At 54.7% G+C, this 22,641-nt stretch overlaps 1 protein-coding gene across 1 annotated transcript; it reads left to right on the plus strand.

Annotated features, from left to right (window-relative positions):
- Window positions 1–1,280: 1,280 nt before the first annotated feature.
- On the plus strand, window positions 1,281–21,614 carry MAP1A (microtubule associated protein 1A). Its single transcript, XM_060005124.1, has 7 exons — window positions 1,281–1,518; window positions 2,477–2,578; window positions 10,515–10,597; window positions 10,876–11,016; window positions 11,242–19,336; window positions 19,493–19,713; window positions 20,050–21,614. The coding sequence occupies exons 1-7, from the start codon at window positions 1,281–1,283 to the stop codon at window positions 20,203–20,205; spliced, it is 9,036 nt and encodes a 3,011-aa protein (XP_059861107.1). The 3' UTR covers window positions 20,206–21,614.
- Window positions 21,615–22,641: the final 1,027 nt, after the last annotated feature.

Raw genomic sequence — 22,641 nt, forward strand, 5'->3', positions numbered from 1 at the left:
CTAAATACATGTTCCATGATAGGAACCAGGACTGCTGTGAGGTACTCAAAATGCAGACACTGTCCAATCCTCCTCAGGGCCTCCAGAGGAGGCCTCCAGTGGTTCACATGCAGCCTTGCTGAATCAAGTGCTGTGCTCCTTTCTTCCCTGTACATCCGGAAAGTATAAGGCAAATGGGACTCCAAAAAGTGCTGCTGGAGCCCTAGGGTGAAAGACAAGCTCTGATACATACACATACAGAATGATTCAGTATCCTGTGTAAAAGAAGACACTGGAGTGCAGAGTAGGTGGTGGAGACACACTGAGGAAAGGGGGAGGGTAGACTTACAGCACCACACCATTTTTACAAGGATGTTCCAGTCAGTCATAAAACAGTGCCAGCCTCCTCAGTCCTCTTTCACATCCCCTGGTTTTTCTTCTGTTTTGTTTTGTTTTTAATTTTGGAAGGGTCAACCTCTTCACTGGTTCAAACACTGCCCCTTCTATTTTGAGAATTCCCTGGGGGAAGTAATACCATTGTCTCCCAAGGTTACCCAACTCACTGTGTCACATTACTTGCAGTTGGGTAGGTCTTTCCTGGGTTTTACTCAAACCCCCCTTGCTGCAGTCTGAGCTCATTGCACTCAGCAGAGATGGCGATGAGCCAACCACTATCTTCGGAATAACAACTCACCAGGGACTCAGGGCCGGAAGGTCATTCTGTCCCTCCAATACTGCACAGCCTTCCAGAGCACACCCAGGGCCTGAGGCAATGACGACAGAAACACCAAGGATGCAATGTAGGACCCTGGCAGGCAGTGACAGAAGGAAAAAAAAAAGCTCCAGACAATGATAATACAGACACACCGACAAAGAACGATGCACCCAAACAAACTCAGAGTCAGAGAGGGACAAGATGGCTCCCCTCGGTTCGGGCGAGGCTGCGGAATTGCCAGACAGCACTTATCCGGGAAATATCCTAACTAGAAGCTTCTTCTGGCGCCGAGGCAATAGACTCGCCCCTCCACCCGGCCCTCAGAGCCCCCATCCCTACTCAAGTCGGAGTGGGAGCTCCCTCTGGAAAACGACTGGGGGCGAAGGGGGACAGCTACGCCCCCGCCCCCCAGGCACAGCGAAACCGCAGAGCCAGAGCACGCGGCCCCAGCCCGGCCCCTGCGGCGCCAACGGTCCACCCCCTGACAGGCAGCAGCCAATGAGCGGCTCCTGCCGCCGGCCTTTAAGAACCGCGCGCACTCTCCCTGCAGCGGATGCTGCCGGCCTAGCACTCCAACGGAGTTTCCATGGAGACCGAGGCTGGGCCCTGGCGGCCTTTCGACGTTGCCATGGAGACAAGTCCCGGGCTAGGGCTCCGAAGCCCCGGCTCTCTGCTGGCTCAGAACCCCGCGGAGCCGCTCTGCGAGGCCGGAGCCGCGGTGGCGGCGGCACGCTGGGACCTGCAGAAACACTCTTTGCTCATCGTGATCGGCGATATCGGTACAGAGAATCAGCTGAGGGCCGTTCGGGCCCACCTTGAGCAAGGTGAGCTTGCTGTCCTGGCTGCGCTCGGAACATCCTCCATCCCGTGCTTCTCTGCCATGTGCATCCTCCATCCCTAGCGTGCACTTCCTGAGATCTGCGCACCCTGTTAATCTGAATCATCAGCCCCTGTCACCTGCATCTTCTGTGTCACGCGTTCATATCCTCCCAAGCTGCCAACATCTCACATCTCCATCCTTCCCGCACACCCCATGGCGTTCGCAGTCTCCCTGAGGCAGGCGGGAGCGTGGGGGAGGGGGGAGCTGGGCAGTGCCTGGGTGGGGGGCCCTCTGGTTACACCCCTCCCTCACGCAGTGTCTTGGGCCAGAGGTCCTGAAAGTCGTCACCATCCCTTGGAGAGTCCACGTCCCTACCTTAGTTTCTTCTTTAGGGCGTCTGAACAGGAACAGGGTGCGTTTTGAACGCCGCAGACAAATCTCAAATATCCCAGTGCCAGCGGCCAACCTGAGAGAGTGACCTTCGTGGCCACAAGCTCCTCAGTCCTCCACTGCCTGTGGCGCAGTGCTGCGGAGCCACCTGCGGGTGGAAGCATGCCGCGGGGGAGTGGAGGCAAGGAGGGGGCCACAGAAGGAGAGTGTAGAATCCTACTTACCTGTATGGGGAAGGCAGTCCCTAGTATCTGGGAATGGGCCCTTGGGTGTCACTTCTATCACAATTGGGCAACTGCGCAAGAAAATTCCTACATACAAACTCGTTAATGACCAAATTTAGCCTAAACTCTGCACTTCTCCCTCTGGCTCAGCAAAGCCCAAGAAAGGCACAGGATGGGAGCTAGACATAAGCACTAGCCACATTTCTTAAAGACATCAGTGAGGCTGATCATGGCAGCCGTCCTTATCCCCTCCCTCTCCTTACCCCTTCTGTGAGCTTGGAAATGCTCCCACAAGTCCAATCCCTCTGACCTTATCTAGGTCCCTCTTTGTTTTTTTTTCTCTCACAGGGATTCTCTCCTGGAACATTGATTTATCATCCATTGACTTGAACCAACAATTGAGACTCTTCATTACCCGGCATCTAGCTCACTTCTCCTCAGAGGTCAAAGGTTAGGACCAATGTCATTTGTCTCAGTCCTTTGGGTGAGGGCTGGTCACAGAAGAGCAGAAGTCCACTCTCCCTGGCAGAACTGGCCTTGTGGGAAGTTTGGGTCAGGGAGGGAGGGACTCCTGAGAGGAAAGTTGTAAAGCTCCTTAACTATCCCCACATACCCAGTACACTTCGCAGACAGATGGTATGATGGTGGAGGAAGCCTGGAGAATGTAATTTCTACTTGCGAAGAGGGTGGGTTATGGACAGCCACTGACTTGCAGTAAGGGAACGTGGTACCTCTTGAGTGATCAGTCATCTCCCAAGTAAAAATTCCTTTTTTTTGTTTGTTCCCCTTTCTGTATGCCCTGGCCTCCTTGCTTCCCTTTGCAGAGACCCTTGAACCTCCCACTCACCTTCCCAGATCCTTGCTTAGCAGTCTCCCTCAGGCTGCACAGCCTATCCTCCAGGTTTCAGGGTTTCTGCCTCCTCCTTTCGCTCAGTCAACAGATGTCCAGAGCAGAGCAGAAACCTTGTACCAAAGGCTGATGAGCCCATGAAATCCAGAGTGGAAGCAGGGTTTCCTGGATTTACTGCTGCAAGAACTAGTCATACTTTGAGGTTTGGCACTGAGATCAAAGTTCACAGGATGCAGCTTCCCATTCTGCTATGTGGGAGAAATGGTCAGGAATTTGAGAAAATAATATTTTAGGAGTTATTATTCCACGACAATATCTGTGGGGACACTGCAGAAAGCCCTACACCCCATTATAAAAGTGCTGGGCATCTGCTCATGTTATTGGTAAATGTTGACAAACCAATTCATACACCAGTGTCTTTACGGAATATAAATCCACCCAACTCAACAGTCACTGCCATCAAATGACTGAATTCGTATCTTATACAGATAATTCTCAATTATCCAGCATAATAGATAGTCACTTCCCTTCTTTTCCTGCTCCTCCTGCTAACTGCCACATGGTTGGTCATTTCCCTGATCACCTACTCCTCTGCTGCTCCTGGAGAGAGAAGACATGGTTAATATGACTAATGCTCCATTATCTTAGGAATATGTGCAGCATTTTAAAAATGTGAGTCTGGCATCTTCTTGATGTGACTGGCTTCCTATGAAGGTAACCAGTCACTGTTTTGAGACTGCCTTCTGTTTAGTATTATTCATTTCATGGCTTCCTCCATTAGCTCTAATAATTTTTAAATCAACAGTTTCACCACTTGATTAATCCTAGGAGCTTTGGTGCAAGGCTGGATAAAGGGACGGCAGCATGAAATTAATGACTGAACTGAAGTTTGGGGAGTGTCTGCTGATGTTATTAATTCACACTGAATTCTCCAACCTTGTCCTTTTGGACACGGATGTAAGAGTAGGATGCCTTCTGGAATGATGTAAGAATGAATAGAACTTAAACCAAAACACCTAGCCATTCTTCAGATTAAGATTTGGGGATGCTTGAGAAAACACTTACAGGGAGATGCGTAGTTACTCTCAGGGACCTCTCAGAAACAAGCACTGATATACAAGCCTACTAGATCTTCTCAAGCAAAGAGTTTTACCATGGTGTCCTCAAGAGGCTTAGGGCCATTATACCCAAGATCAGGGCTTACTTTTGAGTTTTTTTAGGTTTGGACATTTTCATGGTGGCCTGTGTATGTCCCTGGAGAATAGTGGAGAATTTCCTGGAAAACCCCACAAGGCCCAAGACAGCCACAGCCCCACCCCTGCTGGCTCCTCTTTCAGCTGTCCCCGCAAACAACAGCCCAGAGCAGCTGCAGACACTTCCCCTCCCTTTAGCCTCCATTAGTGGGGAGGCAGAGGGAACCAGGCTGCTGGGATGGGCTCAGTGGAATATGCTAGTACCTTATGATTTAATCCTTTCTGCCCACCCCATAGGCTGGGCCACCATCCCTCTCACCTCTCCTCAAGCCCTGGGCCAAAATGTTGAAAAGGAGGACAAAAATTTATCTTGCTATGATGGGGAGAGTGTAATCATTCCTGCCACTACCCCCTACACACACACACACACACACACACACACACACACACACCCTACACACACACACACACACACACACACACAGAAAAGGAGGGGACCCTTTGATGGAGCGTCAGTGGCCCAGCTCCTTCTAGTGGTCAAATGTGGTAAAGGCTTTGCACCACTTTTGTCTCCAGTGGTGACTTGGAGCCTTCCTTTCTAACTCCTGCAAAAAAATCTGGAGCTTCTGAGCATTTTAAAACAAACCCAGAAACGATTAGAACAGTGGGAAACTGAGCTTAAATAACACTCTAATACTACTTCTACTATTGGGCACATATAAGAAAGGGAGAGGGCTTCATAATTTATAATTCATGATGGATATTCTAGGACTAAAAAAACACAGGCTGAAGGACCAGTTTGGAAGCCTTCTGTCTGACTCTGCATCACCACTGATGCACTCACTCAGGAAGTGTTAGTTCCTTTACTTCTGCAAACATGAAGACTATTCTGAATTAATACAACAGCTCATTGGCCCCTAGAACTGGGTTTTGCATTGCTGTCAGAAATAGGAAAGGAGGGACATGAAGAGTATTTTAAGTCCCTTCCTGCAGGCACCTCCCAGGCACCTGGGTTTACCTGGGAGCTAAGTTACTCTAGAGTTGAGATTCTGGTTTAGGATTTCCCTGATCACCTAGGTGACCTCTCATAAATCTTCCACAAAAGGGAGACAAACTTCCAGTGGTATTTGTGCATTGCAGGTTTAGGATTCTAGGAATGAAGGACTTTTTCATCTTTTATGTCATTCACTCCTCATAGCATTGTTGGAGGATGGTACTAATATTACACTCATTTTATAATTCAGGAAGCAAGCTTTCAGAGGGCTTAAGTGGCTTGTTGAAAAGCATGGTTAGTAAAATGGTAGAGAGGGGTCTCAAATCCAGGACTTGCGATCTCACTTTGTGTCTGAGCTCAGGCCTCCCTCTCATCTTTGGCGTCTCACCATTTCATTGCAGCAGAGCCAAGGAACACAGCGGGTGGAGGTGTGGTTGTGGTGAGTGGCTGTTCAGAGGGTGAAGGCTGAAGGAAAACTCCACTGTGAGTTGGAACCTTGCCCAGGGTGTGGCCCTTGGGGGTAACAGCTGAGAATAAGGGTGGGCTCTGCGTTGGGCTGAGAAATGTTATTTTGTTCTCAAGCTACATGTCTACTCAAGTTTCCCTCTTTGCACACTCCAGAAAGCTCCAGAAAGCAGGGAGGAGATGGAAGGTTTGAGGTGGGAGGAAATAACTATGAAGTTGCAGAAAGGAGGTGTTTCCCCTTTGTGATGTTCAGAACTCAGCCTGGTTTGTGTTGTATATCTCTGTAGCTGGCCTCCTCTATCCAAGTGGGGCTGTTGCCATGTTGCTGCTTTGCATCCCCGGATCTCAGCAAGGATTCCTCCCCCTCTGGAGTCCCCCTCCCCCCTTTGCACTGGTGACTCAGCTCCTCCTCTCCTCTGGTGGCAGTTTAGGGGGGATGGGGATGCTGAGAGCAGAGACTATTTTGGCTTCTCTGACCTTCAAAAGCTGCTCTTGGCAGCCAGGGGCAAGGGTGGGGCTGGTGCTGGGCTAAGAGTGGGTGGATGTCATTGTGAGGAAGGCAGTAGGAATCGGCCAGGACTGGGGAGGGATGATGGAAGGGAAGAGGGCAGGGGGACATGAGCATTGCCCCGTTGGAACTGAGTGCTGGAGCTCTCCAGGTCCTCTCTTTAAGTCCTAGAGCACGTGTCACCAAATCTGAGACAGGGGTAGAGACTAAGGGAAACAGGGCCAATGTTAGAAGGATTAAGATCCTATAAAATGGAGACATCAAAGAGACATAGCAAAGTGCAGAGACAAGGAGAACAGGGACCCAACACCCTACAAAGTCATTACAAGATCTTTTTAGTCCAAAGAGTACTTTCTGTGACTTTTAATAATTGGCCTAGAGTAAGAAAATCTTGTACGCCTGGGGCCCTGGTGATTTTCCTTCATCCCTTTAACTATTTCACTGAAAGGCAGAAAGTGCCCTGAATCTTCAGAAAATGCCTCTTCATACCCAATGACCAAGAATCCCAAGTATCAGTGCCTGTGTGGTTGCTGTGCTGTGCTGCATCGGCACAGAATTGTATGCGGTCTTAGGGCCCCTGTGCCCCACCCCCGATGGGCTAGAGATGGACTAAGGACCATGTGTCCACTCCAGGATTTCAAACTACCCTCCAACCTAAAATGAGACTTATTTCTGCACTCCCACCCCATTTCTACAGCTGTGGCTCAGAAGCCAGCAGAGCTCAGCGCAACTCCCTCCCTTCAGTCGTCCCCAGCCTTCTCAAGTAGTCCCCCCTCACTCCTACCCCATGCTCTCAGGCCCCCAGCCTCTTTGTCTCCTGCTCCTCCAGGGATTGAAGGTCACTCCCTGAGTCTGAGGGGAGAGGCAGCAGATGGTTCCGGAGAGAAGGGGGGAGGGCCCAAGCAGCCCATACCTCCTACGTCCCCCCAGTGTGCAGCACAGGACTTTGGTCTTTTGGCTGATGCTAAAAGAATATTTCTTAACTAAGCGGGGTTGGGGGAGAAGGGCCCTGTGGGCCATTGGAGACCACCCTGGCTCTGAGCTGCTAGACAACTCCTCAGGTCCCAGCCAAGCAGAAGCACCAGATCTCTGACATTGTGAAGGCAAAGAAACAGTTAAGTCTCCAGTGCCTCGTCATGGACCAGCCCCTCTTCCCCGCCCTGGCGCCGCCCTCACCATCAAGCGCCCCCCCCCCACTCCCACCCCTAGTGCCGCAGACTCGTCCCCGAAGCTGCCGGCTGAGGCCGGAGCCACAGCCTCGATGAGGGTCTCTCTCCCACACCCCAGGGTAAGAACCGAACCGAACTAAAGGGCTTGGCATGGGGCACGGGGGATGCTGTGATAGGGAGGTGGGATGCGGGTAATGGGAATGGAGTTGATACCTCATCTGGTGTGTCTGGAACTAGCCCAGCGGGGTGGGCAGGGTGGGGGAAGAGAGAGAGGAGATGAACTGGCTGTGGGGCCAGCCTGGACCCAGAACCAGGTGGAAGCCAATGGGGCCGGGACCGTGACAGGCCACCTCGCAGGCTGAGCTGGGCTGAGCTGAGCTGGGAGCCAGCCGCCTAGGGGCAGCCGCAGAGGGTGGTGTCACTGGCTCTGCCCCGAGGCCTGGGGCTCTGGTGGCGTTTGGGGGCTCTGTCTTTGGTGGGGGCAGAAGAATCTGAGGGAAAGGTGGATGTTATGGGAAGGCACCTGATGGGAGGGTCTCTGGGTGTCAGCTGCTACATTGCTCAGCTGCTCTTATGCTGGGGGGTGAACGAGACTGCGAGTTTTTGCCAAGTATGGGAAGGTGGGGACACTATGGAAAAGAAGGAAGGAAAGGGTCATTAAGACGTGGCATGCGCCTCCTCACAGACCAACCTATTTGCAGCGTGCTCCCCACACCCATTCCCTGCGACGAGCTTGAAACTTGGGCCGCGAGCCCCCCTTTCTGGCTCCCTCCGGGGATGGAGAGGCCGCTCCGGAGATTGAGAGCACTCCCTCCGCAGCAGCTGCCCCGCATTCCCCGTCCTGTCAACCCCACAGGTTCCCAGTCACGGCCTCCCACCCCACCTCATCTCTGCTTCCCTTCCCAAGATGGGGGCTCTGAAAAGAGAAGCCAGTTCCTTCTCCCTCTCTGCGTCCCCCCCCTCCCCGCCCCCCGTGTAGAGGCAGCCAAGAAAATGACTTGTCATGCTGGTGTGGGGGGGTGGGGGTGGGGGCGGAGCTGGAGCCTGAGCTCAGCGCGCACACTCACACTCGCTCACACACTGCGGCAGACTGCAGCTGCCCGGGCGCCCCCCCTCCCCGGCCGCCTCCCTGCAGAGACACCTGCCCTCCCGCCCGCTCAGCCTCAGCACCCGCAGCCCACCCCCCAGCCCCATCTCTGGCAAAGGGACGGGCCCCTGCCTCACCAGGTGTCCTCTCCGAAGAAGGAGGGAAGACAAGTCGATTGCCTTCAGTGGGATCGCGGGTGGTGGGGGAGTGTAGAAGAGAGAAACAGGGCTTTCCCCCAGGCCTGAAAAGGAGGAGCACAAGGTGTAAACCATGTAGTTGCCAGTCACAACCTGAGAGCACATGCGTGAGGGGCAGGGTCTTGCGCCAAGGCAAGTACTGGGATCAGAGAGGTCTATGGTTGTAAGCCAGTCTAGGGGACTGCAGGGAATGGTAGACTGGGGAAGGCGGGTAGTAGATAGAAAGCAAATCCATCCGTGCCCCAGATCTTTCTCTTTCTGGCCCTCCTAGTTCAAATGTGTGACCTTGTGTATTCGTGGTGCGTGTGGCGGGTGGGTGTGGGGGGAGAGGAACTGCCCTTCTAAGCTAAACTGCTTAGAGCTAGCCTAGGGCCAGCCGCTCCCCGAACCATGGTGTATCCCTCATCCCTCACCTGCCCAAGCCCTGCCCGTGCGTGTCTCTGAGGTGCTTCTCATCCTCTGAACCGACCTCAAAGTGTTCCTCAACTCCCAAGTTAATAGAAAAGAACGCTTGAACTCCTCATGGGCCCCACCTACCCTGTGCGGGGCTTGGTCTTCTGACACCATCCCTAGTTCATTTCCCCCCCGCAGCTGCAACTGCAGCCCAGTGCTGCCAGATCTGCCTGATCCTGGCACCATCGCTCTTCCGCTTAACAAAGGCCCTGGCCCCAGGGTCCTCTTGTCTGAGCCCCAGAAAGAGGAGAGAGCGCTGGGTCACAGAAGAGGGTCTGGGGGACAGGTTATGTGTCCTCCCACCAATATCCTCCAGACAGCCCACTCCCCAGACCATCTGTTCAACTCCGTGTTTGTAAGGTAAATCCACTGTGTGCTGCAGTTGGTAAGGGCAGGAATGGGATGGCAGCATCCTTCTTCAGGATCTCCTGTCTAACCTGGCACTTTTTTTCTTTGCTGCATTGCTTGGTGTTTCATGTGAGCCTGGATAAGGGAAGTAGAGAGGGGATTTGATGGTGTACTATGTTCCTCCATAGCCTGGGGAATACTCTGAACCTCTCCTGCCTTATCTGTTTCTTGTTTGTGAATCCCAAACTCCCCTCTCCATGACAGAAGGCCCACAGGAGAGGTGCAAGGATGAGAGGAGAAACTGTTTGAAAGGGATGGGTTGTGGGGAGTGAACCAGGTCTTTCTGGAGCCTGGGGACATGAAGGTGAGGTGGGACGGGGAGCTGTGAAACCTTTGGTGGTGGAAACAGTATGATTGTGTGCATGTTTGTGAGTGCACGCTCAGCCTCTGAGGAACCAGAGCACAGAACAAGAGGTCCTATTTCTCCTCTGCATTGTAACCAACCCCCAAGGGTTTAGATAGCATAGACTTCTCTGAGTCTTTTCGAATGGGACTTCTGGCCTTGGATGGGGGTTTGAAAGGAGGATGAGGAGTCTGTACTCACTGCACAGAAGCACCCATCTCCTTATTTCCAGGCACTCTGGCAAGAAAGCCCAGGGCAGAGGCAAGCTAGTGAGGACAGAGCTGAGTGAGGACCATCCTCCGAGAGGCCCTCCCTTCAGCTGAGCCCCCCGCCCCCCGCCCCCCCCCCCCCCACCGGTCCCCAGGCAGCACCAGGAGCTTAGTGCTCGAGAGGGACAGACAGGGACAAAAGGTTCTTGTCTCCAGGGCAGTCTGAGGCGGGAGTTCCAGGCAGAGGGGGTGGCAGATGAAGGGAGGGAGAAGACAGCCATTGTGGGAGAGGGGAGGAGGAAACCCTGAAAGGGAAGGGCTGCAGGAGCCAGTCCCTAGACCTTACTCAGCAGTAGCCAGAGTGGCAGGATCTCAGGATAAGCAGGCTTCTCTTTCCCCTAAGCCCCATTTTCTGACAGTGCATTCTTTCCTCTCCTGCCTTACACAATGCCTCTCCATTTTAGTCTATACCCACTTCCTTCAGTACAAATTCCTGCATCTCTCCCTCAGGCCAGAGGACCCTCTGCCACCAGAGTGAGATCCTAGAGACCATCGTCCTGGTAAACCCCAGTGCCGACAGCATCAGCTCCGAGGTAAGGCCAGGGCCTGTGCTTTGCCACGAGGGCCTGCCGAAAGTGCCGTAACCCACCCTTGCCAGTGCTACTGCTGTAAGGCCAGGAATTCCCGGACTTGGCTTTGAGCCATCCTCTCTCTGCCATCTAAGCTGCCTCACAATCCCAGCCCCATCCTGGAGGTGCTGTGGGGCTACCAGTGGGGAGCATGTCCTTGCAGAACTGAGGGGGACCAGGAACATTCTGTGCCCTTCCCTGGGCTTCCTCTCTCTGTGACCAGTCCTCTCCTTCCACTCTAGGTTCACCACCTCCTTAGCAGCCCCTCAGCTCACAAACTACTGATCTTGAGTGGGCAAAGTTTAGAGCCTGGGGGAGACCTCATCCTACAGAGTGGCACCTACTCCTATCAAAACTTTGCCCAGGTCCTTCAAAACCCAGAGGTAAGTTCTATGTCTGAGTGTCTAGGAGGAACAGAACATGGGGTAGGACTAGAGCTGCAGGGAGGGATCCAAGGAAGGGAAAATCCCACATTCCTTGACCGCCAGGGATGCTGGCAGAATGGTAGGAGATCACCTCAGAGAGAGATGGAGATTAGCAGATTGAGTCTGAGTTGGCTTGCGATAACCCCAATGACCTGATCAGCCTTCTATCTCCCCTTCATCTAGATTGCCCAATTGCTCAGCAATAGAGACCCTGGGATCCAGGCTTTCCTCACTGTGTCCTGCTTAGGGGAGGGTGATTGGAGCCACCTGGGACTATCCAGTTCCCAAGAGACCCTGCACCTCCGGCTAAACCCTGAGCCCATGCTGCCCACCATGGATGGCGTGGCTGAGTTCTCCGAGTACGTCTCTGAGACCGTGGATGTGCCATCTCCCTTTGACCTGCTGGAGCCCCCCACCTCAGGGGGCTTCCTCAAGCTCTCCAAGCCATGCTGCTACATCTTCCCTGGCGGCCGCGGGGACTCTGCCCTCTTTGCCGTTAATGGTTTCAACATCCTGGTGGATGGTGGCTCTGATCGCAAGTCCTGCTTCTGGAAGCTGGTGCGGCACTTGGACCGCATTGACTCCGTGCTGCTCACACACATCGGGGCAGACAACCTGCCAGGCATCAACGGACTCCTGCAGCGCAAAGTGGCGGAACTGGAGGAGGAGCAGTCCCAGGGCTCTAGCAGCTACAGCGACTGGGTGAAGAACCTCATCTCCCCCGAGCTTGGAGTCGTCTTTTTCAACGTGCCCGATAAGCTGCGGCTGCCTGATGCCTCGCGGAAGGCCAAGCGCAGCATTGAGGAGGCCTGCCTCACTCTGCAGCACTTAAACCGCCTAGGCATCCAGGCCGAGCCCCTCTACCGTGTGGTCAGCAACACCATCGAGCCGCTGACCCTCTTCCACAAGATGGGTGTGGGCCGCCTGGACATGTACGTCCTCAACCCTGTCAAGGATAGCAAGGAGATGCAGTTCCTCATGCAAAAGTGGGCAGGCAACAGTAAAGCTAAGACAGGCATTGTGCTGGCTAATGGGAAGGAGGCTGAGATCTCGGTGCCCTACCTGACCTCCATCACTGCTCTGGTGGTCTGGCTACCAGCCAACCCCACTGAGAAGATTGTGCGCGTGCTTTTTCCAGGGAATGCTCCCCAGAACAAGATCTTGGAGGGCCTGGAAAAGCTTCGACACCTGGACTTCCTGCGCTACCCCGTGGCCACGCAGAAGGAGCTGGCCACTGGGGCTGTGCCTGCCAACCTCAAACCCAGCAAAATCAAACAGCGGGCTGATAGCAAGGAGAGCCTCAAGGCCACAACCAAGACAGCCGTGGGCAAGCTGGCCAAACGGGAGGAGGTGGCCGAAGAGGGAGCCAAGGAGGCCCGCTCAGAACTGGCCAAGGAGTTAGCCAAGACAGAGAAGAAGGTAAAGGAGTCATCTGAGAAGCCCCCAGAGAAGCCTGCCAAGCCTGAGAGGGTGAGGACAGAGTCGAGTGAGGCACTGAAGGCAGAGAAGCGAAAGCTGATCAAAGACAAGGTGGGGAAGAAGCACCTGAAAGAAAAGATATCAAAGCTGGAAGAGAAAAAAGACAAAGAGAAGAAAGAGATCAAGAAGGAGAGGAAGGAGCTCAAGAAGGATGAAGGAAGGAAGGAGGAAAAGAAGGATGCCAAGAAGGAGGAGAAGAGGAAAGATACCAAACCTGAGGTCAAAAAGATTTCCAAGCCAGACCTGAAGCCCTTTACCCCTGAGGTACGGAAGACCCTCTACAAAGCCAAGGCCCCTGGCAGAGTCAAGATGGAGAAGAGCCGGGCTGCCCGTGGGGAGAAGGAGCTGTCCTCTGAGCCCCGGACACCCCCAGCCCAAAAGGGGGCTGCACCATTCCCAACAAGGGAGCTGGCCTTGTCTTCACCAGAGGATCTCACACAGGACTTCGAGGAGTTGAAGCGTGAGGAGACGGGGTTGCTGGCTGAACAAAGGGACACAGGACTAGGAGAGAAACCACTCCCCCCAGACACTGCAGAGGGGGGACTCCCAAGCACATTGGCCCCGGGGGCACCACCCTCTGTCCCAGGGCTGGAACCAGAAGAGCCTGTGATAAAGGAGAAAGAGGCTGTCCCAGACATCCCTGAGGAACAAGGCAGCAAGGACAGAGGCCCAGACTCTGGGGCTGAAACAGAGAAAGAGAGAGCCCCCTGGGAGGATAAAAAGGCAAAGGAATCAGAGGGGATCCCCGACAGAAAAGAAGCCAGAGAGGAAAGTGAACCTGAGGTAAAGGAGGATGTGATAGAGAAGGCCGAGTTAGAGGAAATGGAGGAGCTGCACCCTTCAGACGAGGAGGAAGAGGAAGAGACAAAGGCTGAGGGTTTTTACCAAAAACATAAGCAAGAAGCCTTGCAGGTAACGCCAAGGGGCAGGGAGGCTCTCGGGGTCCAGGAACTAGGACTCCAAGGCAAGGCCCCTGAGAAGGAGACCTCGTCATTCCTAAGTAGCCTGGCCACCCCTGCAGGAGCCACTGAGCACGTCTCTTACATCCAGGACGAGACAATCCCTGGCTACTCAGAGACCGAGCAGACTATCTCGGATGAGGAGATCCATGATGAGCCGGAGGAGCGTGCAGCTCCACCTAGATTTCCTACAGGTACCTATGACCTCCCTGGGCCTGAAGGTCCTGGCCCCTTTGAGGCTAGCCAGCCTGCAGACATTGCTGTTCCCACCACCCCCAGCAAAGGCTATGGAGCGCCAGAGTCGGAACTCACCTACCCCCCCAACATGGTGGCCGCCCCTCTGGCTGAAGAGGAGCATGTGTCCTCGGCCACCTCAATCACTGAGTGTGACAAGCTTTCTTCCTTTGCCACATCTGTGGCTGAGGACCAATCCGTGGCTTCACTCACAGCTCCCCAGACAGAGGAGACAGGTAAGAGCTCCCTGCTGCTTGACACGGTCACAAGCATCCCCTCCTCCCACACGGAAGCCACTCAGGGCCTGGACTATGTGCCATCAGCTGGTACCATCTCACCCACCTCCTCACTGGAAGAAGACAAAGGTTTCAAATCACCACCCTGTGAGGAGTTCTCCGTGACTGGGGAGTCAGAGAAGAGAGGAGAGATTGTACAGAGAGGCTTGTCTGGAGAGAGAGCCGTGGAAGAGGAAGAGGAGGAGACCACAAATGTACAGATGTCTGAGAAACTTCACGATCAGTATGAACCCCTGATGTTTGCTGCCCCTGGCCACACCCTACATCCCGGGGAGCCAGCCGTTGGAGAAGCGGAGGAGCGCTGCCTCAGCCCAGATGACAGCACAGTGAAGATGGCCTCTCCCCCACCATCTGGCCCACCCAGTGCCACCCACACGCCCTTTCATCAGTCCCCAGTGGAAGAAAAGTCTGAGCCCCAAGACTTTCAGGAAGCAGACTCCTGGGGAGATACTAAGCGTACACCAGGTGTGAGCAAGGAAGATGCTGCAGAAGGGACAGTCAAGCCAGGGCCTGAAGAGGGCACACCAGAGGAGGAGGGAACGTTGCCTCCTCCCAGGAGCCCCCAGGCCCAGGAAGCACCCATCAGCATTGTTGGAGGACATGCAGGCTGTACTGTCCAACTGCTGCCAGAAGAGGACAAAGCAATAGTCTTTGAGACTGTGGAGACGGGAGAGCCCACAGGGCCGATTCTGGAAACAGAAGCCCTTCCCAGAGATTTGAGAACATCACACCAAGAACCTGGTGAACCTCAGAAAGATGAGGTGCTCCGGTTTCCTGACCGAGGCCTCTCCCCTGAAGAGGTGGAGTCCCCCTCTGTCCTCAGCGTGGTCTCCCCAGACACTGCCGACCGAGAAGCCGTCCCTAGGTCTCCCTGTGGCCTGACAGAGCAGCACCTACACAAAGACCTTTGGCCACAGGTATCTCCAGAAGACACCCGGTCGCTTTCTCTCTCAGAAGAGAGTCCCAGCAAGGAGACCTCTCTGGATATCTCTTCTAAGCAGCTGTCTCCAGAAAGCCTTGGCACCCTCCAGTTTGGGGAACTAACCCTTGGAAAGGAAGAAAAAGGGCCTCTGATGCAGACTGAGGACACCTCTCACCGCCTAGCCCCTGTGTCTATTCCAGAAGCCCGTGCAGCCACAGTGTCACCTCCCACAGATGGGACCGGTGGATACGCTGCACAGGCAGACGTCACAGATGAGAGCCCTGACAGAAAATTACCTGCCAGCTCCTTCTCTCACTCTACACTGTTGGGAGATGGGAAGCAGTCACCTGGAATGATCACAAGCCCTGGTGAACACATTCTGACACCTGATAGCTCCCTCACCAAGAGTCCTGAGTCCTTGCCAAGCCCTGCCATGGAGGATATTGCCATGGAGTGGGAAGATAAAGTTCCAGAGTTGAAAGACAGACTCCCAGAGCAGAAGGAGAAGGGACCTGAGCCAAAGGATGAAGTCCTAGAGCAGAAGGATACTGTCACAGAGCAGAAGGGTACAGCCATCTATCGCAAAGATGAGGTTCTGGAAGAAAAGGACAAGGCTGTGGAACAGCAGGATAAGGCTTTGGAACAAAAAGGCAGAGACTTAGAGCATAGGGACACAGCCCTGGAACAAAAGGACAAGGCCCTGGAAGGAAAAGACAAAGACTTAGAACCTAAAGACAGAGACTTAGAACCAAAAGACAAGACCTTGGAACAGGAGGACAAGGTCCCAGGAGAGAAAGATGAAATCTTAGAACAAAAAGTCAGAGACTCTGAACATAAAGACAAGGTTCCAGAGGACAAGGTCCCTGAACTGAAGGGCAAGGCCTTAGAACAGAAAGATGAAGCCCCTGAGCAGGACAAGGCCCCGGAACAGAAGGACAAGGCCTTGGAAAAGAAGGACCAGGCTTTAGAACAAAAATACTTGGCCCTAGAACAGAAGGGTGAAGCTCTGGAACAAAACATTTGTCCAAAGGCTGTTGAACAAAAAGACAAGATTCTGGAAGAGAAGGACAGAACTCAGGAGCAGGAGAGTCCTGTGCAGGAGGATAAAACCATGACACTAAAGGAGAAGATCCTAGAGGAAAAATCTCCAGAAAAAGTCAAGGCTGTGGGACATAAGGAAGAAGCTCTGCTGGAGAAGACCAAAGCTCTGGGGCTGGAAGAGAGCCCAGTGCAGGAGGACAAGGCCCGGGAGCAGGACGAGAAGTACTGGAAGGAGCAGGACGTGGTCCAGGAGTGGCAAGAAACATCTCCAGCCAGAGGAGAGCCAGCTGGAGAACAGAAGGAGCCTGCCCGGACATGGGAGGACACATCTCCTGAGCAGGAGGACAGGTACTGGAGGGGCACAGAGGATGTGGTCCTGGAACAGGACACATACTGGAGGGAGCTGAGCTGTGAGCGGAAGGTCTGGTTCCCTCATGAGCTGGGTGGCCAGGGGGCCCGGCCACGGTTCACAGAAGAGCGGGAGAGCACTTTCCTCGATGAGGGGCCGGATGATGAGCAGGAAGTGCCCCCCTTGGAGCCTACACCCAAGAGTCCCTGGGCCTCAGACTTTAAGGGCTTCCAGGAGCCCTCACCACAGAAGGAGCTGGAGGTGGAGCGCTGGCTTGCTGAGTCACCAGTTGGGCTGCCACCAGAGGAAGAGGACAAGCTGACTCGCTCCCCTTTTGAGATCATCTCTCCTCCGGCCTCCCCACCTGAGATGGTTGGACAGAGGGTTCCGCCAGCCACAGGACAAGAGAGCCCTATCCCAGAGCCTAAGCCCATGCCACCCATGAGGAATGAGCCCACCACCCCGTCATGGCTGGCTGACATCCCACCATGGGTGCCCAAGGACAGACCCCTGCCCCCTGCACCCCTGTCCCCAGCTCCAGCTCCCCCAACACCTGCCCCACAGCCACTCACTCCTGCGCCCTTCTCTTGGGACACAGCCGAGTATGACAGTGTGGTGGCTGCAGTGCAGGAGGGGGCAGCTGAGTTGGAAGGCGGGCCGTACTCCCCCCTAGGGAAGGACTACCGCAAGGCTGAAGGGGAAAGGGAAGAAGAAGGTGGGGTTGGGGTTCCTGACAGCAGCCCCCTCGGGTCAAAAGTCCCAGAGGCCAGCGCGAGCCTTGCCTCTAAGGAGCCCGAGCAGACCGAGCCAGAGCAGAGAGAGCCCACACCCTATCCCGATGAGCGAAGCTTCCAGTACGCAGACATCTATGAGCAGATGATGCTCACTGGGCTGGGCCCTGCATGCCCCACTAGAGAGCCTCCACTTGGAGCAGCTGGGGATTGGCCCCCACACATCTCAGCCAAGGAGGAGGCTGCTGGCCAATGCACATCTGCAGAGAAGGAGCTTTCATCTCCTGTCTCACCCCATCGCCTCCAATTCGACACTCCAACCTTCAGCTATGCAGCTCTGGCGGGACCCACCATACCCCCCAAGCAGGAGCCTGAGCCAGGGCCAAGCGTGGATCCCAGCCTCACCCCACCTGCAATACCCCCCCGTGCTCCTATCCCCCAGAGCAAAGGCCCAAGCCCCCCACTTAATGGTAACATCCTGAGCCATAGCCCAGATAGGAGAACCCCATCCCCCAAGGAACCAGGCCGTGGTCACTGGGATGACAGCACGAGGGACTTGGAGCTGGAGAAGGGGGCTCGGGAGCAGCCTGAGAAAGAGGCCCAGTCCCCAAGTCCCCCGCAGCCCATGCCTGCAGGCCCCTCCGCCCTGTGGCCTGAAAGTGAGGCACATACCAGCCCTTCCTTGGACTCCCACCTGGGTCCTGCCCGACCCAGCCTGGACTTCCCTGCATCAGCCTTTGGCTTCTCCTCATTGCAGCCAGCTCCTCCACAGCTGCCTTCTCCAGCAGAACCCCGCTCGGCACCCTGTGGGTCCCTTGCCTTCTCTGGTGACCGAGCTTTGGCTCTGGCTCCAGGGCCCCCCACCAGAGCCCGGCATGATGAGTACCTAGAAGTGACCAAGGCCCCCAGCCTGGACTCTTCACTGCCCCAGCTCCCATCACCCAGCTCTCCCGGGGCCCCTCTCTCCAGTCTTCCGCGACCTGCCTCACCAGCCCTATCTGAAGGCTCCTCTTCTGAGGCCACCACACCTGTGATGTCGAGTGTGGCTGAGCGCTTCCCTCCCGGCCTGGAGGCTGCAGAACAAGGGTCTGTAGAGCTGGTCCCAGGAATGGAACCAGCTGCCCATGGCCTCTGGGACCTCACTGCTCTGAGCCCAGCACCTCCAGCTTCACTGGACCTGGCCCCAGCTCTGGCTCCAAGCCTGCCTGGAGACATGGATGAGGGCACCCTGCCCTGCCGCCTGGAGTGCTCAGGGGCAGCCACCAAGAAGCCAAGCCCCTTACAGGGCCCCTCCAGGGATCGTGCCACCAATGGCCCAACTGAAACCAGCCCCAAGCCCCCAGGCCCTGCCCCAGCTGAGGCTGAGAAAGGAAAGGCTGAGGCCTGTCCCGCCTGGGAACGTGGGGCCTGGCCTGAGGGAGCCGAGAGGAGCTCCAGGCCTGGCACGCTGCTCTCCCCAGAGCAGCCACGGTGCCCTGGAGGGGCCTCTGGAGACCAACCTAGAAGTGTCTCCCCTGAGATGGAGGCTGGGCCCCAGGGATGTGCTGCTGAGCCCCGGCCGCATCGTGGGGAGCTCTCTCCGTCCTTCCTGAACCCACCTCTGCCTCAATCCACGGATGACAGTGACCTCTTAACTGAGGAAGCTCGGCTGGTAGGGAGAGGGGGGCGGCGTCGGGTGGGGGCTGCAGGGGCCACAGGGGGCCCCTGCCCCGTGGCAGATGAGACACCCCCGACGTCAGTCAGCGACTCGGGCTCCTCGCAGTCAGATTCTGACGTTCCACCAGAAACTGAGGAGTGTCCATCCATCACAGCTGAGGCAGCCCTCGACTCAGATGAAGATGGGGACTTCCTGCCTGTGGACAAAGCTGGTGGGTTTAGTGGGACTCACCATCCCAGGCCTGGCCATGACCCACCCCCTATCCCCCAGCCAGACCCTCGCCCAGCCCCTCCCCGCCCTGACGTGTGCATGGCTGACCCCGAGGGGCTCAGCTCAGAGTCTGGAAGGGTAGAGAGGCTACGGGAGAAGGAGAAGACACAGGGGAGAGTCGGCCGCAGGGCCACAGGCAGGGCCAAGCCAGCGTCTCCTGCCCAGCGTCTGGATCTTCGGGGAAAACGCTCACCCACCCCTGGTAAAGGGACTGCAGATCGAGCATCCCGGGTGCCACCCCGACCACGCAGCACTCCAAGCCAGGTCACCCCAGCAGAGGAAAAGGATGGACACAGCCCCATGTCCAAAGGCCTAATCAATGGACTCAAGGCAGGACCAAGTAAGTATAACATGGAAAGTGGGAGAGATTGTGGTTTGGGGCTGGGTGTGGCTGGTCAAGGGCTCCAGTGGAAGAGAGGGAGGGTGGGAGGGAAGAAGAAGGTTGCCAAAAGAGTTCTGCTTTCCCTCTACAATGAGTTCTGTGTTGCCTCTACAGCGGCCTTGGGTTCCAAGGGCAGCTCTGGCCCCCCTGTATATGTGGATCTTGCCTATATCCCGAATCATTGCAGTGGCAAGACTGCTGACCTTGACTTCTTCCGACGAGTGCGTGCATCCTACTATGTGGTCAGTGGGAATGACCCTGCCAATGGCGAGCCGAGCCGGGCTGTGCTGGATGCCCTGCTGGAGGGCAAGGCCCAGTGGGGGGAGAATCTTCAGGTGAGTGGCAAGAAGCACCAAGGAGGTAGTCTGGTCAAACTTTACTCAGAGGCAGCAATGGAACACAGTCTCTATTTATAAAAGGACTGAGGGGCACTTCCCTGGCGGTCCAGTGGTTAAGACTCTGCGCTTCCACTGCAGGGGGCGCAGGTTTGATCCCTGGTTGGGGAACTGACATCCTGCATGTCGCGCAGCGCGGCCAAAAAAATAAATAAAACATAATAAAATACAAGGACTGAGTTCTTTCTCCGGGAGTGGGACTACATCCTGGACCATCAGGTGCCCCATCCCCTGACTTCACATCCTCACCTCAGGCATGTCTTGTCTCCCACCTAGGTAACTCTGATCCCTACTCACGACACGGAGGTGACTCGTGAGTGGTACCAGCAGACTCATGAGCAGCAGCAACAACTGAACGTTCTGGTCCTGGCGAGCAGCAGCACCGTGGTCATGCAGGATGAGTCCTTCCCAGCCTGCAAGATTGAGTTCTGAAAGAACCACTCTCCCTTCCCCAAGGATCTGCTCCCACAACCCCCTTAGAGAATGGCTAATGCTGAGTCCTTTGGGGTTGAGGGACATGGGAGTTGAGGGGGGCGAGGGGGACAGGATGTCTAGTGGGAACTTAGGCTGGACTAAACGGGAGGGGTTGTGCCTCCCCTTCATCCATGCCTGAAAGGAGTCTCAAAACCAAAGGTAACAGGATTAGGATAGGGGGAGGGTGCAAAATTAGGATACAAGGTCATATGATGCCTGAGAACCCTGGAGTGACACCCTCTCTTAGCACTGCCTAATGCTGGTGTTGGGTGGGGAGTGAGGATGGATCTCAGAGAGCAACCTCCTCCCTCATGGAGGGAGATCATATCCCCAACCCCAAGGACCTCTTTATCTTAATCTATGTATTTAGCATCCCAAGGAAGGATTTCCAATAGTAATTTATGTGACCTGGGGGCAGGATACTGTCAGTGAGGTTGCCAGAGCTGCATCCTTTCCTCCATCTCCCATTCCCTTCCCCACCAGAGTCTGGGTCCCAGCAGGGTTCTGGGGGTATGCTGCTGCTACACTGTCCCACTGCTTCTCTCCGTATCTGAATGTTTCAATCCAAAACTTGAAGCTCTTTTGACCAACAGATTGGTGAGAGAAGAAAGGAGCTTATCCTCCCGGCCCCTGCTTCATACCATTCATATCCCAGAGCTGTGCCCAGACCAGGCCTACTGGGCAGCACAAAGGAGCAAGGAGAGCCCAGCCCCAATCGCAGACTTCTTCCAAGCTCCCTGACCTTATGAAGTTTTCACCCACCCATTCCAACTCTCCTGATCCCTTCTCATACCTGCTTGGCTTATCTGCATGTGGTCACCTGCTGTGGCCTGGTGTGTAATGGGTTAAAAAGCCACTGCCTGACATCCTAACATTTGACACCCCAGCAACGTGTGACTCCCCCAACATTCCACTATGCCATCCTGCAGCTGAAATGGGAACGCTGGCTGCTTTTCCAGCCCCAGACTCTTGGACAGAGGATCGGGGAGGTGGAGGCCATGCCAGAGGACTTGGGGAAAATGAGAGGGAGGAAGGAAAGAGGGAGAGGAAGCTGAGCTAGGTCTTAACTCCTACTGAGTGAGATGAAAACAGGCCGAAAATACCACCCCAGGAGAGGACCTCACCCCAAGCAAGCCAATAAGCAGCCCTGCCAGACGACTGCAGGACTGAGAAATCCAGACGCTCTTCAGGGCTCAGCTTCTCTGCCAAATGACTGTGTGGAAACCAAAACGAGACCACCTGTGTTCTTCCTAGCTCCCACCCTCTCGTGCTGCTGTGCTCTGCTCCCTCCCACACGTCCCTGCTACAGTTCCCAGCTGCTGTGACGGAGCCACCTCCAACTCTAACAATAAATCAAGTTCATTACAGACGCCGTAGTGCTGCTTAGGCCTTTTCTGACTCCACACGTTGCTTAGTTGCTGGGCCCTGGCTTCTAACTCTCTGCTTCTACCAGCATGGTCATTTATCTTGATGCCTTTGATGACTGGAAGCAGTTCCAGGACCCAGGGAAGCCAGAGAATATAGGGCAGGTGAAGGGAGAAAAAGTTATGGGAAGCCAGCATTATTTCTGAAAATAGGTGAGAATGCCCAAGTATGGGTAATAGGAACTGAGGGTGGGGACATATATTTGGTTTGGGGGAGGAAAGAAAGGCAGGGGGCCTCCTGGGAAGGGGATCTGCATACCATGGGGTCAAGAGCTAAGGACCGAATAACCAGCATCAGATACCTTGTGTAGGAGAACACCAAAGAGGTAAGGAATTGAGGGGCCCTAAGAGATCCAGAGCCTATTGAGGTTGTAAACAGCTTTCACCTGTGCAGTCAGGCTTTCCATGAAGTATTATAAAATGTTGGATTTTCCTCTGCAGTGAAACCCTTTATAGTCCTGGGTATGTCAGGAAAGGCCAAGTTGTGAATGTGAATACATGCGGAGGGGGATATTCCAGCCCCCCTAGTGTTCTAGGCTTTCCCAGTGTAAAGACATCAAGGGGGTAAAGAAAGCACACGCCGTTTATATCAACTCCTGACACTCACTCCCAAGCATCAGTTAAAAATTAAGAGGGAGATTCCAACGATCTGGTGAGAAGGCACTGTACCCTTTGGTGCTTCACAGAGATAGAACCTCTCTTCCCGGTAACACTATTTATTTAAGAAATTTTGGGATTGTAGGCTGATTGCCATAGGGACCTCCTGGGATGTTTAATCTCCATATTTTTAAGGTCCATTCCTGCTCAACTACAATGGCTTTTGACTGGTTCAGATTAATTCAGTCACAGACTTGACTGACCTACAGTCATTCATTCTTTTTTTTTTTTAAATATTTATTTATTTGGTTGTGCCAGGTCTTAGTTGTGGCTCGCAGACTCCTTAGTTGCAGCACAGGTGCTCCTTAGTTGC

This window comes from Delphinus delphis, chromosome 2 (genome assembly GCF_949987515.2).
Source record: "Delphinus delphis chromosome 2, mDelDel1.2, whole genome shotgun sequence".
Classification (NCBI taxonomy): domain Eukaryota; kingdom Metazoa; phylum Chordata; class Mammalia; order Artiodactyla; family Delphinidae; genus Delphinus; species Delphinus delphis.

Excerpts from the sequence above, each read along its gene's own strand:
- MAP1A (XM_060005124.1), top strand. The coding sequence starts at position 1,281 with ATGGAGACCGAGGCTGGGCCCTGGCGGCCTTTCGACGTTGCCATGGAG. Across the intron at positions 1,519-2,476 it reads TCGGGCCCACCTTGAGCAAG|GGATTCTCTCCTGGAACATT; the intron begins GTGAGCTTGCTG and ends TTTCTCTCACAG. Across the intron at positions 2,579-10,514 it reads CTTCTCCTCAGAGGTCAAAG|GCCAGAGGACCCTCTGCCAC; the intron begins GTTAGGACCAAT and ends TCTCTCCCTCAG.